The sequence below is a fragment of the Schistocerca serialis genome, chromosome 2 (genome assembly GCF_023864345.2).
Source record: "Schistocerca serialis cubense isolate TAMUIC-IGC-003099 chromosome 2, iqSchSeri2.2, whole genome shotgun sequence".
Taxonomy (NCBI): Eukaryota; Metazoa; Arthropoda; class Insecta; order Orthoptera; family Acrididae; genus Schistocerca; species Schistocerca serialis.
The window spans coordinates 663925445-663939632 of NC_064639.1; the positions used below are offsets into that span (position 1 = coordinate 663925445).

General features: G+C 41.4%; 1 protein-coding gene across 1 annotated transcript in view; it reads right to left on the reverse strand.

Annotated features, from left to right (window-relative positions):
• The window catches only part of LOC126457745 (protein FAM98A), a 59808-nt gene extending 51990 nt beyond the window's left edge, over positions 1-7818 (reverse strand). Inside the window, exons 1-3 of the mRNA XM_050094292.1 lie at positions 7560-7818; positions 7262-7467; positions 4093-4253 (exon numbers count right to left, since the gene is read on the reverse strand). Coding sequence (XP_049950249.1) covers positions 4093-4253; positions 7262-7467; positions 7560-7597 — 405 coding nt within the window. The 5' untranslated portion in view covers positions 7598-7818. The remainder of the gene's footprint in view (positions 1-4092; positions 4254-7261; positions 7468-7559) is intronic.
• Between the last annotated feature and the right edge of the window lie 6370 nt (positions 7819-14188).

Here is a 14188-nt window from a genome sequence, read left to right on the forward strand (position 1 = left end):
AGAATACCACAACTTTAGGAATTTAAAACTCTGCAACGACAAAAGGCAGAGCTAAGCACTATCTGTCGGCGAATTAAGGGAGCTATAAAGTTTCATTTAGTTGTACATTTGTTCGCTTGAGGCCCTGTTGACTAGGCGTCAGCGTCAGTTGATGCTAAGATGGCGACCGCTCAACAGAAAGCTTTTTGTGTTACTGAGTACGGCAGAAGTGAATCGACGACAGTTGTTCAGCGTGCATTTCGAACGAAGTATGGTGTTAAACCTCCTGATAGGTGGTGTATTAAACGTTGGTATAAACAGTTTACAGAGAATGGGTGTTCGTGCAAAGGGAAAAGTTCTGGACGGCCGAGAACGAGTGGTGAAAATGTAGCACGCATCCAGCAAGCATTTGTTCGCAGCCCAGGAAAATCGACTCGCAGAACTAGCAGAGAGCTGCAAACTCCACAATCAACTGTATGGAGAGTCCTACGAAAAAGGTTAGTTAGCAGGATGGAGCGCCACCACATTGGCACTTATCTGTACGTAACTACCTGAACGTCAACTACCCGAGGCGATGGATCGGCCGCCAGGCAGCCCGTGACAGAGCACTTCATCACTGGCCTCCAAGAAGCCCTGATCTTACCCCCTGCGATTTTTTCTTATGGGGGTATGTTAAGGATATGGTGTTTCGGCCACCTCTCCCAGCCACCATTGATGATTTGAAACGAGAAATAACAGCAGCTATCCAAACTGTTACACCTGATATGCCACAGAGTGTGTGGAACGAGTTGGAGTATCGGGTTGATATTGCTCGAGTGTCTGGATGGGGCCATATTGAACATCTCTGAACTTGTTTTTGAGTGAAAAAAAACCTTTTCAAATACTCTTTGTAATGATGTGTAACAGAAGGTTATATTATGTTTCTTTCATTAAATACACATTTTTAAAGTTGTGGTATTCTTTTTGAATCACCCTGTAGATGCCAATGACAGGCAACACTGAGATTTCCGGGGTGTCAAACCAGAAGAAGGTGCCACTGAATATAGAGCAGTGGTTCACCAGCCTCTGCACACGAGTTTGCAGACATAGCTGAAAACACTCCGATCAAAATATGAAGGCCCTCGTGGCGGACAGCAACTAACGTCCTGAAGTACGAAATACCGGCTGATCCATAAACCACACTACCACAATCTAACTGGATTTGACAGGCGGGATTTGTTGGCTCCCCAAGCCTTTCTGCAGAGGCATTTCAAAACATTCAATGAATTGAAGCTCTTTGTTCATAGGTCTCTCAGATGCAGGAGCCAGGATAATTTTGAGTCAAATAGTGTGCCCAAAACCTGCACATTTTCCTTGAAATGTACAATATTGTCCCCCTTGTGAGCTCTGGTTGGTTGAAATTGTGACAAGCATGGTAAAAATTGACTTGCAGTCCTCTCTTGTGAGAATCTAAAAGCAGTTTTAGTTTCCCAAGCTTCCAGCCTCCCAGTTGTCAGCTGTAGAAGTCTCACTGTCGCCTTAAGGTCGGAGGAAGAGCAGAAGATTACAAAGTCATCCACTAACAGAGAGCATTTAATATGCTTTCTGAATGTGGAGGAGATGCCACTGATAGCAACTGCATACAGTGTGAGTACACTGCCTCGGGGGACCCCATTCTCCTGAATATAGCGATAAGACGAGGCATCATCAACACGATATCTAATGCGTTCTCCTCAACAAAGGATCGGGTGAGAACTAGCGGATGTCCATGTAGTCCCCATTCACGACTGGTGAAGGACCGTGCACCTCTTAGTGGTGTCATATGCTTTTTTGAGGTCAAAAAACACACCAACCATACGGTTTTCGAGTAAGAAAGAATCCTATATCACAATCTCCAACAGAAATAAATTGTCAAGGACAGAACAATAGCACCTGAAACCGTACCAGCAGTGGCACAGGTGACCCCGGGACTCGTGGACCCAGACGAAGCGGCGGCTGACCGTGCGCTTGACAGTCTTACCCGACAACTGATAAAGGATACACTTGGGGTAACTGTTAGGGTCCTTGCCTGGTTTCCACAATGGAATATCCAACTGGGGGACACTTTCCATAAAACGAGATCTGATGGACCAAGATAGGAGCTTTCCTTTGACTCCATGACACAGATGACAGAGAATGGCATAATGAATCTGATCCATTCCTGGAGCAGTGTCTCCGGCTGTGCAGAATGGAAGACCACCTCATTACACAAGGAGAAGACTGACCATGTAGTCTCTGCTGGTTGGGTGCAGGCACTACCTGATGGTACACTTGTCTCATATGGAGTAGACCGAATTGAGATCGCTCCACAGGGATCCCATGTACCGCAAGGGATACAAATTTCGACCCTGACAGATACGGGCGTGCCTGAGCAAATCTTACACAACTAGGGATTGCCCACTAAAGACTGTTTTACCGAAACATCTACTCACCTCATCAGCACATAGCACACCTTTAGGTTGAGGGTTTGTTTTCTTTTAAGAGGAGTGTACCTTCCTTGTGGTCCACACTGCGAAGAATAGTGCTCAGAGTTTATGTCAGAAGAGATATAGCAGCACAAGCCAGTTCCCAGCTCGGGAAAACTTGGGACGCCACAACCATACCCGACCACTGGTGGTGGAGTTCCGTGGGAAAAATAGAGTCCTTCATTCCCTAAGTTGTGGGACAGACTTCATAAGGCCCCTCCAATGAGGCCTGTCTGGCTTGGGTGACCCTGACTGTATAGTACAACCAGTATAGCACCATTGATGCACACAAAGCTCAGCACTGAAGATGTGTATGTTAAAGCAGTTTACATACCTCAGGAGAATTAATTTTTGAGAGAATATATAATTTTATTAAATTTGGAAGGAGAAGTTGATGATATGTTCATACAATGGATTTTATGAGATTTGTCTTTCAATGTACTGCCATTATTTCTCTCTCTAACCATTTGTCCCTATATTTTTTTTACTACATTTACGAAATAATTATTCCACGTATTTGCTGCCTGCAACTCATTTCTAGCCCTTCAATAGTGATGTTATACAGTTGTGTGACTGGCTGCTCTGTCTCTTGTTTCATGCGATAACAATAATGTCGATTTTGATTCAAAACTAAAAACTCTAAACCACATTAATGTTGAGGTAACAGATGGTATCTCTTTACCCAGCTGTCAAAACTAGTGTCCATACGCATGCTGAAAACGGGACCATGGGACATTCTATGCCTATTTTGAAATATGAGGTTGTGCTGCAGACTTTCATAATTAGAAGTATTGCAGCTACAAGAGAGTGATAAGGATTACACAAACCTTAGGGTCAAGAGAATTTTGTCACGAAGGTTTCGTGCAATGCAGGTACTTCACTCCATTTGCTGTACCTGCATAAATTTATCACTTTCTTTGTCCATCAGAAAACTAAAATAAAAGATACATGACAACAAAGCCAGGTCCTACTACTTTTTTATTCATCAAGGAACTTTTAAGTAAGTAGGCTAAATGTAGTACGTATATGATCACATCAGGTCCAAATGTAACTACCTCATGCTAAGAAGAAAAAACACAAACTACTGACAAGAGTCCACTCATTAATAGGCTCATATGGTGTAAAAAGTTGCCAGTCTCTTAGATAACAGGTAACATGAGACTGTCTAAATCAAAGCTAAAAAAACTTTTTTTAGTTGTAAAATGACTTCATCTGATTGAAGAATTTTAAAGTGTGAAATAGCAAGTACCCACTGGTGTATTGTAACAATATAAATGTAAGCTAAACATGTTTCAAACATTTTTTTTGATAAAAAAACTTTTACAAAAAATTATAGTTGTCTGCTGTGAACTTAGATCATTTTAATACTACAACTCATATGTACGATGATTTCAAAAGTCAATAAAAGAATTTTAAGATTAATTACGCTATGTCATATCTTTCACTGAACAGTAAGGGGTGTGTGATATTCGATATAAACGAAAGCACTGATACATTCAAGTGAGTTCCATTTAGCTGGAAGAACTGTTATATTCTTAAACATCCCCTACATTAACTACTACACAGCCATGACATAATGAAAATTACTTTTGCATGATGTGTGAATGCATCATCTCAAAATCAAACTTACCAACTCAACTTGCATCGTTTTAGAGTCATCTGGTTTATTGACTTGGATCATCCGTGCTGCCTGTAGCTCAGTCAGAAGAAAGTCCAGAAGTAACATCCGATTCTTCCTCGATCCCAGTCTTTCACTCATATGTCCCCCAGTAAGTTGGCTATATGCGCATCCTATTACAGAATGCAGATACAGCATTTTTATGAAATTCTTATTGATGTAATACATATTGAATCTGACAAATCCTATCCACAAGAGCAGTTAACACTTCAAAGAAAATTATGAAGCTAAAAATATACTATTCATTTGTAACTGCTTTATGTAAGCTGAGTAGTACGTATTTTCTAACCTTTTCTGGTAAAAACTATTTTGACTTCCTACCTTAATTTCAAACTTTTGTTATAACTACAGGCCTACATTTCTACAAGTATTTTCTAGTTAAGAACCAGGATACCACAAAAAGTAACACTTTATTGGTAATTACAGTTACTCCGCAATCATGGTTGGGGTACAAATACAGAACCACCATCAAATGGGGAGAAAAATGTGTGAAAGCAATGAAAATTATACAAAACTTAATAATTAAACTGTAGCTTGACAGCCAAGAAATGCTGAAGTCACTTCCCGGCATTTGACCCATGTCATCAATATGGTGGAAATGCCTACTTCCACTGTATACAAAGTGGCAATGATATCGTCACTGCATACACATGCCAACAAAAGTGAACAAAAATACAAACGACACAAGAATGTCTCGTTTCTCTTGATCTATACAGCTCAAATGCTGTCCTCGATACCAAAAAACCAACACTTAAAATTTCAGAAACAGGAAATGGACACTTTGCTTGACCTACGGAGCTCAAATGCAGTTCTTGATACCTACTGGCATAGCATAAATAAAAAAAAAAAAAAAACATATAAAAAAAAAAAAATCACAACCACAAACTTCACACACCTACATAACCCACAAAACACCACCAAATCCAAAGCCCTAAAACCCTCAGTCACTAGTTTCACTGAAACACCATAAATATAAAACAGATAAAATATCAGAATTACTACACATGAAATCAAAACAAAAATTACTTACCAACAAAATCACTTGGGTTGGCTGCCAACAACAACAACAACACACACACACACACACACACACACACACACACACACACACACACACAACACCAAACTGATCACACCTAGCAAAAACGCCACACACATAAACAAAAGGGAAGAATCCATAACTCTCAAAACAAAGCAGACACTTCCAAATCCATATTATGACTACCAAGACTCAAATGAACCAACATTATGAGAATGCTAACCACGACTCAAATGAACTAACATTTGACAATGCTAACCAAGACACAAATGAACTCGATACCACACATTAAACTCAACACGTCAACATCCACCACCAGAGGGTGCCGACAAATACAACACGACATCCACAAACACAAACCAACTCTAAAACACAGCACCACAGTGACGCCACACACCATGACACCATTATGTCATAGGTCAAAGCAGATGGATAGAATTCGAAGCTTATAATGACCCCACTTCCCTCTATTTCACTCTTGAAATGAAGAACTTAATACTCAGGCTGCACTATGGCTCAGTCTGTCAACACAGGAAAGATGTCAGCACAAGTAAGGGAACCCTAACACTCTACACCAGGGGTAGTCAACCTTTTTTACCAACTGCCCACTTTTGTATCTCTGTTAACTAGTGAAATCTTCTCACTGACCACTGGCTCCACAATAATGATCATTTAGAAACTAGCATAGTAACTCTACTTAATAAAATTTATAAAGCAGAGTTCCTCAAAGTTAATATATATAACAAAAATAACATACCAAATACTTCGTCAAAATTTGATTAAAATCTAAAGAAAATACTTTTAAACACTAACACCTCGTCACCCATGATGAAATTTGTAAGTTCTACTCGTGGTTGGTAGGGATCAGGTTGACTACCAATGCTCTACACAATACGATACAGCTGAGTTCAAAATTAAGTCCTCCCGTTCCCCGGACAAAAACATTGGGCCTATAATTTTTTAAGAACATTGAAAATTTAGTAAAAGTGCATTTACTGTGGCAGCAGCTTTCACATTGCTGCTCAGCTAATTATGGGAAGCGATGACAACTAGTCCTGAATTGAAAGAGTAAACAAGATGGCAGAAAACAAATATTCCTTAAAATTTATACTGTTCTCTTAGGTTCCTGAATCACAATCTCCGAAACCAGGTCATCTCGGTTAATGCAAGGCATAGGTTTTGAAATAAGTCATTAGATGCAGCGATTCTCACTGGCTATCATACAGCCTATCATCACCCAACCAGCTACGATCAACAGAAATGAATTACTAACTACAGCATGCCACCTTAACCAAACATTTATACATGCCAAAAAGCTATTTTTGTTATAAAGATGTCCTGCAATTAGTTACATATCTTGGTGTGAATATTTTGCATTTCTTGGTGTGAATATCTTTCTGACAATTGCCAACTAAACACATCATAATACTCGTACGGCACTGATGAGAATTTACACTGTATTTTCTATAATGGAGATTGACAGAAAAGGCAAAAATAAGGTAATCATAATATGTTTCATATAACAATAGACGGCTCCAAAACCATGGTTGTGGTGACATTTGTGGCACAGTCCAAGGTCTAGGTTGAGTTGGGCAGTGTCAATTTGATTTGGAGTCTGCAATTCCAATGACTGTGAATCAGAAATAAGAGTTTCTGGTAATTTACTGCAATACACTCACAGTCCCTCGAGGTAGAAACACAGGAGAACAAGAAATAAGGAACCATTGCTTTGAACTGAACACTGAAGGAAATATTTCACTTACAGGAGGACTGCCACTTTAGAAGGGTCATTCACGGTAGTAATTTATTTTTCTTGCTGCTGACACTGACCACTGCAATGTGCACAACAAAATTTGCTTTCCGTATTTAAGCCATGAACAATATGTAAAGTATACATTTTGTACAAGTTGTCGGACATATAACAGCTTCTCTATGCTAGTATTTGTTTTAACTTTCTAATAGAAAACTATGCGATGAGATAGGTGCTCCCAAATCAACTGACTTCGTCAATCTTACTATAAAGTATCAGTGCAGTCTTTTGGATACTTTGTGTGATAAATGTTCCAAATGAAAGGAGCTTACCCAACTCCTTCAAGAAACTACTGAGTTCTAGCATGAACGAACTAGAATCCTCTGCCGTTGTGATAGCGTTAACATGTTCTTCCAAATGGTAAAGTGTCTGGAGTTCTTTTGATATCCATTCCACAAGGGCCGTGTACTCGACGGATTTTGGGCCACCGTCTAAAGCTTTTTCCAAGCAGGAATCGTCAAGCAGTGGACCGGTGTACCTATAAATTGCATAACAATTCATAATATTGGGTTGGGTCATCAATATCACATTAGCATTTTTAAGTTACACATTGACAATAAAAACTGTTACCCTAGATCTTCTAAAGAGTCTAAAATATCATTCTCCATTTTTAACTTCTTCGAATTACAAACTCTAGAGACTCAAAAATATAATAATTCTCCGGGAAAGATTTCGCATGCCTACAACACATCACATACAGCCGGCAACCAAAGACCTTTACTGTACTGTCAGAAAAAAATATATCTCAGGAACTACCAACTGTTTCTCTATATTGTGTACTGACATAGACCATAGATATATACTGGCTACTTGGGACTACTGAAGAACGGGATACAATACGTCGGCTTTGAGCAATAACGTCAGACTTTGCCAGAGATGATTTATTACACAGATTTAACAGCAAAGACAAGTGTTCATAAAGAAGGGGATGCAGTAGGGAGAAAACGGATGGTAGACATATATCATGTGCCTTAATATTTCGAACATAATGTTAAGGATATCGCTTGTTTGATTCCTAGTACTTCTGTAAAAAATAAAGAAAAAAAAGGATACAAGTAACTTTAGCATGAAATATCTCAGTTGACATATATATGAGTTGTATCTCGAACTTCAGTCGATCTGTATAGGTTAACTGCAGTACTGGATATAAATTTAACGTACGTCAATTTATTCGTTTTCGTTAGCATTAGTATCCTATTCTTCATCTGACCTGTACGTAGATCAATTAAAGTACAGGATACAAGATTTTCAGGTATTCGTTTTTTGGCCTCCGCTACTACTAGCATTCTGTTCTTAGGTAGACAGTATTACTAGCGAAGGCGGAAAGACCGCCATACGTAAAATTTCTATCTCATACTTTGGTTGACCTGTGTAGGTCAACTGAAGAATAGGATAACAGTGCAAACGAAAACGAAGAAATCGATTTACTTAACATTGGCATCTTCTACCTCAGTTGAACTACGCAAAGGCGAAAACAAAAGACACACATAAAATTTGTATCCCATGCTCCAGTTGAGCTATATAGGTAAAGTGAAATATGGGATACTTTTTTTGCCTTCGATACTAGTAGTATGGACTGAAAATTATTATAGTCTTGCTAGTAACGACAGCAAAACCGACAACAATAAAATTTCCGTCCCATTCCACAGTTGAGTTATATAGGTCAACTGAAGAATAGGATACTAGTACTATCGAATGGGAAAATAACGACATCCTGTACTTCAGTTGACCTCTAAGTTCCTCGTCTAATTAAGCGCTACACCTCCACATGAACAAATCGTACGACAAGCAGACACGCTTATCAGGCGCATAAGTTCACCGCACTCGCGACAACAAACGTAATCAGCAAGAAGACCAGGAATTTGCAAAAATCGAATGGTTGCCATCATGCCTACGCCCAAAGCCTGCTTTAAGTCTTCATCATTCATGGGAATAGAAAAATCCATAACTGCAAACGAAAATCAAAGACTAAAAATTCTTCTAAATGAAAAACTATTCTTCCAAATTACCTCAAACTCACTAAGAAAGAAATTAAGTACCGAATGAATTGGAAAGAACCGATTATTTAAATCAATGCAAACGAAAAAATATCACACAATGTCTAGTGCTGTCTTTTAAAAACACATTCATTTATTTCAATTTACAATGATGGCGCTTATCCACAGCAGACAACCGATTTATTATCTATGGCTCGACAGCAAAGACATTAATAACTATGAGAAATCTATGACATAATTGGTCAGAGCCGATAGGTTGTATCCCGTTCTTCAGTTGACCTGGTACTTTTATTCATTTATTTGGCCTTCAGTGTTGATACGCTATTTCGCCACAAATAATTATTCTGTTTTGCCTTCAGCCATTAACAATTACAATAAAACTGATAATTTTTAAAAAGTAAGATAATACACCACCAGAACTATATTACTATTAAAGCATTCAGAAACGGGAGTCTGAAATAGGTAAGAGTTAAGAGTGAGTTTGCAGCTGACCGCACCACATACGAGAAACGTCCACTTCGTGATCCAGCAGATTATTGGTAATGCAAACAGCAAGTGCTGTTAAAAGAAATGTTTTGTTTTTAAGAAAATAAATTACACTGTTGTTTTTAAGAAAATAAATTACACAGTAATCACTTCACTTTGGATCACAATATTTTTCTTATTCTGGAAGTAATCTATATCTACATCTTTACTCTACGAATTACTGTGAAATTCGTAGCAGAGGGTATGTCCCACTGTACCAGTCATTAGGGCTTTGTCCCGTTTTGTTCACGTATAGAGCCAGGGAAATGCCTCTGTGCATGCTGTAATTAATCTCATCTTATCCTCATGATCCCTATGGGAGTGATACGTAAGGGGTTGTAGCATATTCCTAGAGTCATCATTTAAAGCCAGTACTTGAAAATTTGTTAACAGACTTTCTCAGGATAGTTTTCGTCTATTTTCAACAGTATACCAGTGTAGTTCTTTCAACAGCAAAGACTGTGTTCACAGAGGCACCGACAAAGGTTGTCAGACACCGGCCCCAGAGGTCGTCCGATGTCATCGGCCACATCATGGAAATGAGCGTTTGGCGTCATTGGCCCGGAGGCCCCTTGTAGGACAGGTCTGTCCGCCTTGGTGCAGGTCTTATTACATTCGACGCCACATTGGGCGAACTGCGCGCCGGATGGGGATGAAATGATGATGAAGACAACACAGCACCCAGTCCCTGAGCGAAAAAAATCTCCGACCCAGTCGGCAATCGAACCTGGCCCGTAGGACGGCAATCTGTCACGCTGACCACTCAGTTATCGGGGCGGACAGCCACATCATGACCACATAGCGTCCGATATTATTCGTCAGTTTTTTGGAGGGGGTGAAGGTTAGATTAGGTTAGACTCTGTTATTGTGTCGCAGGTTAGGGTGGGATGGATACCATGACGCCTCTGTGCTTGGAGACAAGTGCTACATAGTGGGTTTTGCTATTAAAAACACGCTGCATGCATATGAATGAGGGTTTCTCTCTCTAAAACAACGTGGTGGGTACTGTACATTCTGTCCTCCGTTATCGGAATAACCAGGCAACTTTTACAAACATAACAGTGGGCGGAAGAAATGTTCAGTTATGTACTCGAGATAACTCGTAGTGACCTTGAAAAGCAAGCTATAAATACTTTGTTTCGCTGTATTTATTTAAAGTTGTACATACATAGGTCAATTAACCTTCAATTACTGTTATTCATCACTCCTGTAAAAGACAAACACAAAGTTTAGTATAACTTACCCTGAACACCTAAAGCACCAAAAAGTGCAAAAAAAATATCGTTCAAAATGGTTCAAATGGCTCTAAGCACTATAGGACTTAACATCTGAGGTCATCAGTTCCCAAAAATATCGTACAATCACATTTGCACACTACCTTATATTAATGAAATCGCTACTCTACTGGCATTAAAACACCAGTAAGCAGTAATAATAATCTGTAGACAGCAAATACCAACCTACCACAAAAAAGATCCAGTACAGTAGCAACAGATATGTGGGGATACAAGCTCTATGGACTTCTGTCCCCAGGAATATCGCTGCAAAAAATAGTATCTCTGGACATTGGGCAGTATGTTCTGAGACACCAAGTGTTTAGGTTGTATCTGTCCATATAATGCGTATAAATAAATATTGTGTATGTGAATCAGTAACATTGACAGTCATTACAGATCATGAGCATCGTGTTCATTACGCATATCCTACATTAGTAACCGCAAATTTTTTGACAATCGCGTCGCGACATTTTCGTGTGACCCATTGCTCCACCCGCGCCCTACGTGAGAATCCAACACCTTGCCAACGTGGATCCTACACATGTCGATGGTCAGCTAGCTACAGTCAACGATAGCAAGTCTTGTGAGTGTTTAGCTAACGACTTCTCGCTGCTACAAGACGGAAATTGCAATACTTTTGTGTTTAATACCCACACAACAATGCAACCATTGTCACATCAGCACACACAGAAGGACTATGATACTGAAATTCCATCAGCCACAGTGCCTTTAACAAACACTGAAAATAGTACTAAGAGTGCTTATGTGGACACTAACATCGTTAGACTACATAATGAAGGGACAACGACGATCGGCGGTAATGAACAATGGCGCTACCCTGCCGCCCGCGCCATTCTCGAGTGCAGTATTCCAATTGATATACATCCAGCTAGTACTAATGCTTCTCATAAGTCTCCCTATCAGCAGAGTGACTCTACCATTATTGAGATGTCAGGCATTGACAGGCTAATTACAGACACCAACCACAGTGACATAACAAAGGCCGAACAATCAGTGACAACAAACCAACATGTAGGCCAGTGTATTTGGTGCTCTCACAGTCAGATAGTGCTGGTTAACAGTGATTTTGAACAGAATGGCAAATTTCTGCAAACAGCTTTCGCAGTCACATATCAGGTGGGTGACGTCACGGCAGCCGTGCCACATATCACAGTACATATCGGGCGTGGCGTCACGGGCTCGCCAGACGCACCACTCACCACACCCCAGCTCGAACCGGGATATGCTGATGCCCGCTGTGTGCTGGTATGGACGCAACACGACCATTTTACAACGACCACACATCAATAGCTACCAGGATGCAACAACAGATGCATCAGCAGCAGTTCGACCGTAAGATGGATATCACAATTACAACCTGACTGCTACACCATCCACACTGACAATGAAGAGCGTCAATTTCGAGCCAGATATCACCACCACGCCTATAGTGAACCCCATACCGAGTGGGCCGACGATCTACCACGAATTTATCCAGCTGATGATGATTACATGACACGCCGCCAATCCCATGGGCACGCTGCACAGATGTCCAGCGTCACGATGGCCTCGGAACGAACGTGACTTAATCCCCTCTACCGCGACACACGTTACAACCGATGGGTGTGATGTTATTAACACGGACTTACTTGCTACAACACCCACCATGTGCTACATTTTGTTACACCAACACCACATCAGCAACTGCAATGTCCATGACGCGACTAACGGAACAGTGTGCACAGTGGACACACGGACTAACATCACCAGAAAACTGTGATACCCAACAGAACTATTTTTCTCCACAGTCTGCAGATGCCTCTATACATCTCACAGGTGACGGCACAGAGATATCAGCCATGCCACGACACTCGCCACTGTATGGGCATGACGTCGCCGCCTGGCTGGCCGCGCTACACGCCAGACCACAACTCCAACGGGAATATTGCACCACATCATGCCGACAAGTGCAACAAACAGTGGCCATACCTCATCAGGCCACCACAGTTGGTCCAAACAACGCTATGCAACTACTGCACAGCAACAACACACTGGGACAGACACAAAATGAACACAACAGGAACTACCCACCATCTAAAACTTCCTGGCAGATTAAAACTGTGTGCCCGACCGAGACTCGAACTCGGGACCTTTGCCTTTCGCGGGCAAGTGCTCTACCAACTGAGCTACCGAAGCACGACTCACGCCCGATACTCACAGCTTTACTTCTGCCAGTATCTCGCCTCCTACCTTCCAAACTTTACAGAAGCTCTCCTGCGAAACTTGCAGAACTAGCACTCCTGAAAGAAAGGATATAGCGGAGACATGGCTTAGCCACAGCCTGGGGGATGTTTCCAGAATGAGATTTTCACTCTGCAGCGGAGTGTGCGCTGGTATGAAACTTCCTGGCAGATTAAAACTGTGTGCCCGACCGAGACTCGAACTCGGGACCTTTGCCTTTCGCGGGCAAGTGCTCTACCAGCTGAGCTACCGAAGCACGACTCATGCCCGGTACTCACAGCATTACTTCTGTAAAGTTTGGAAGGTAGGAGGCGAGATACTGGCAGAAGTAAAGCTGTGAGTGCCGGGCGTGAGTCGTGCTTCGGTAGCTCAGTTGGTAGAGCACTTGCCCGCAAAAGGCAAAGGTCCCGAGTTCGAGTCTCGGTTGGGCACACAGTTTTAATCTGCCAGGAAGTTTCATATCAGAGCACACTCCGCTGCAGAGTGAAAATCTCATTCTGGAAACATTCCCCAGGCTGTGGCTAAGCCATGTCTCCGCTATATCCTTTCTTTCAGGAGTGCTAGTTCTGCAAGTTTCGCAGGAGAGCTTCTGTAAAGTTTGGAAGGTAGGAAGCGAGATACTGGCAGAAGTAAAGCTGTGTGTACCGGGCGTGAGTCGTGCTTTGGTAGCTCAGTTGGTAGAGCACTTGCCCGCAAAAGGCAAAGGTCCCGAGTTCGAGTCTCAGTCGGGCACACAGTTTTAATCTGCCAGGAAGTTTCATATCAGTGCACACTCCGCTGCAGAGTGAAAATCTCATTCTGGTACCCACCATCTATCAAACTCCACCTGCTGCCCCTTCACCCAGACTCACCAGAAGTGTGGTTTGCTTTATGCAAATGTATGATGAGGACAGCTGGGATTGAACACGACTAGAGCAAGCAGTTAATACTTCTCAACAAGCAGATCCCGGCAGTGATCTACTGCTAAACACTCCAACTGCACACAAGTATCAGACAGTGAAGTCACTAATATTGCAACGATTTTCACGCACGCCAGAGCAACAACTGCACTTCGCCATAAATGAGACGATGCTGGTCAATGACACACCATCAGCATTATGGTGCAAACTGCGTATGAAAATTGAAAGCAATCTACTACCAGACCGGTCCCTATGGTCAC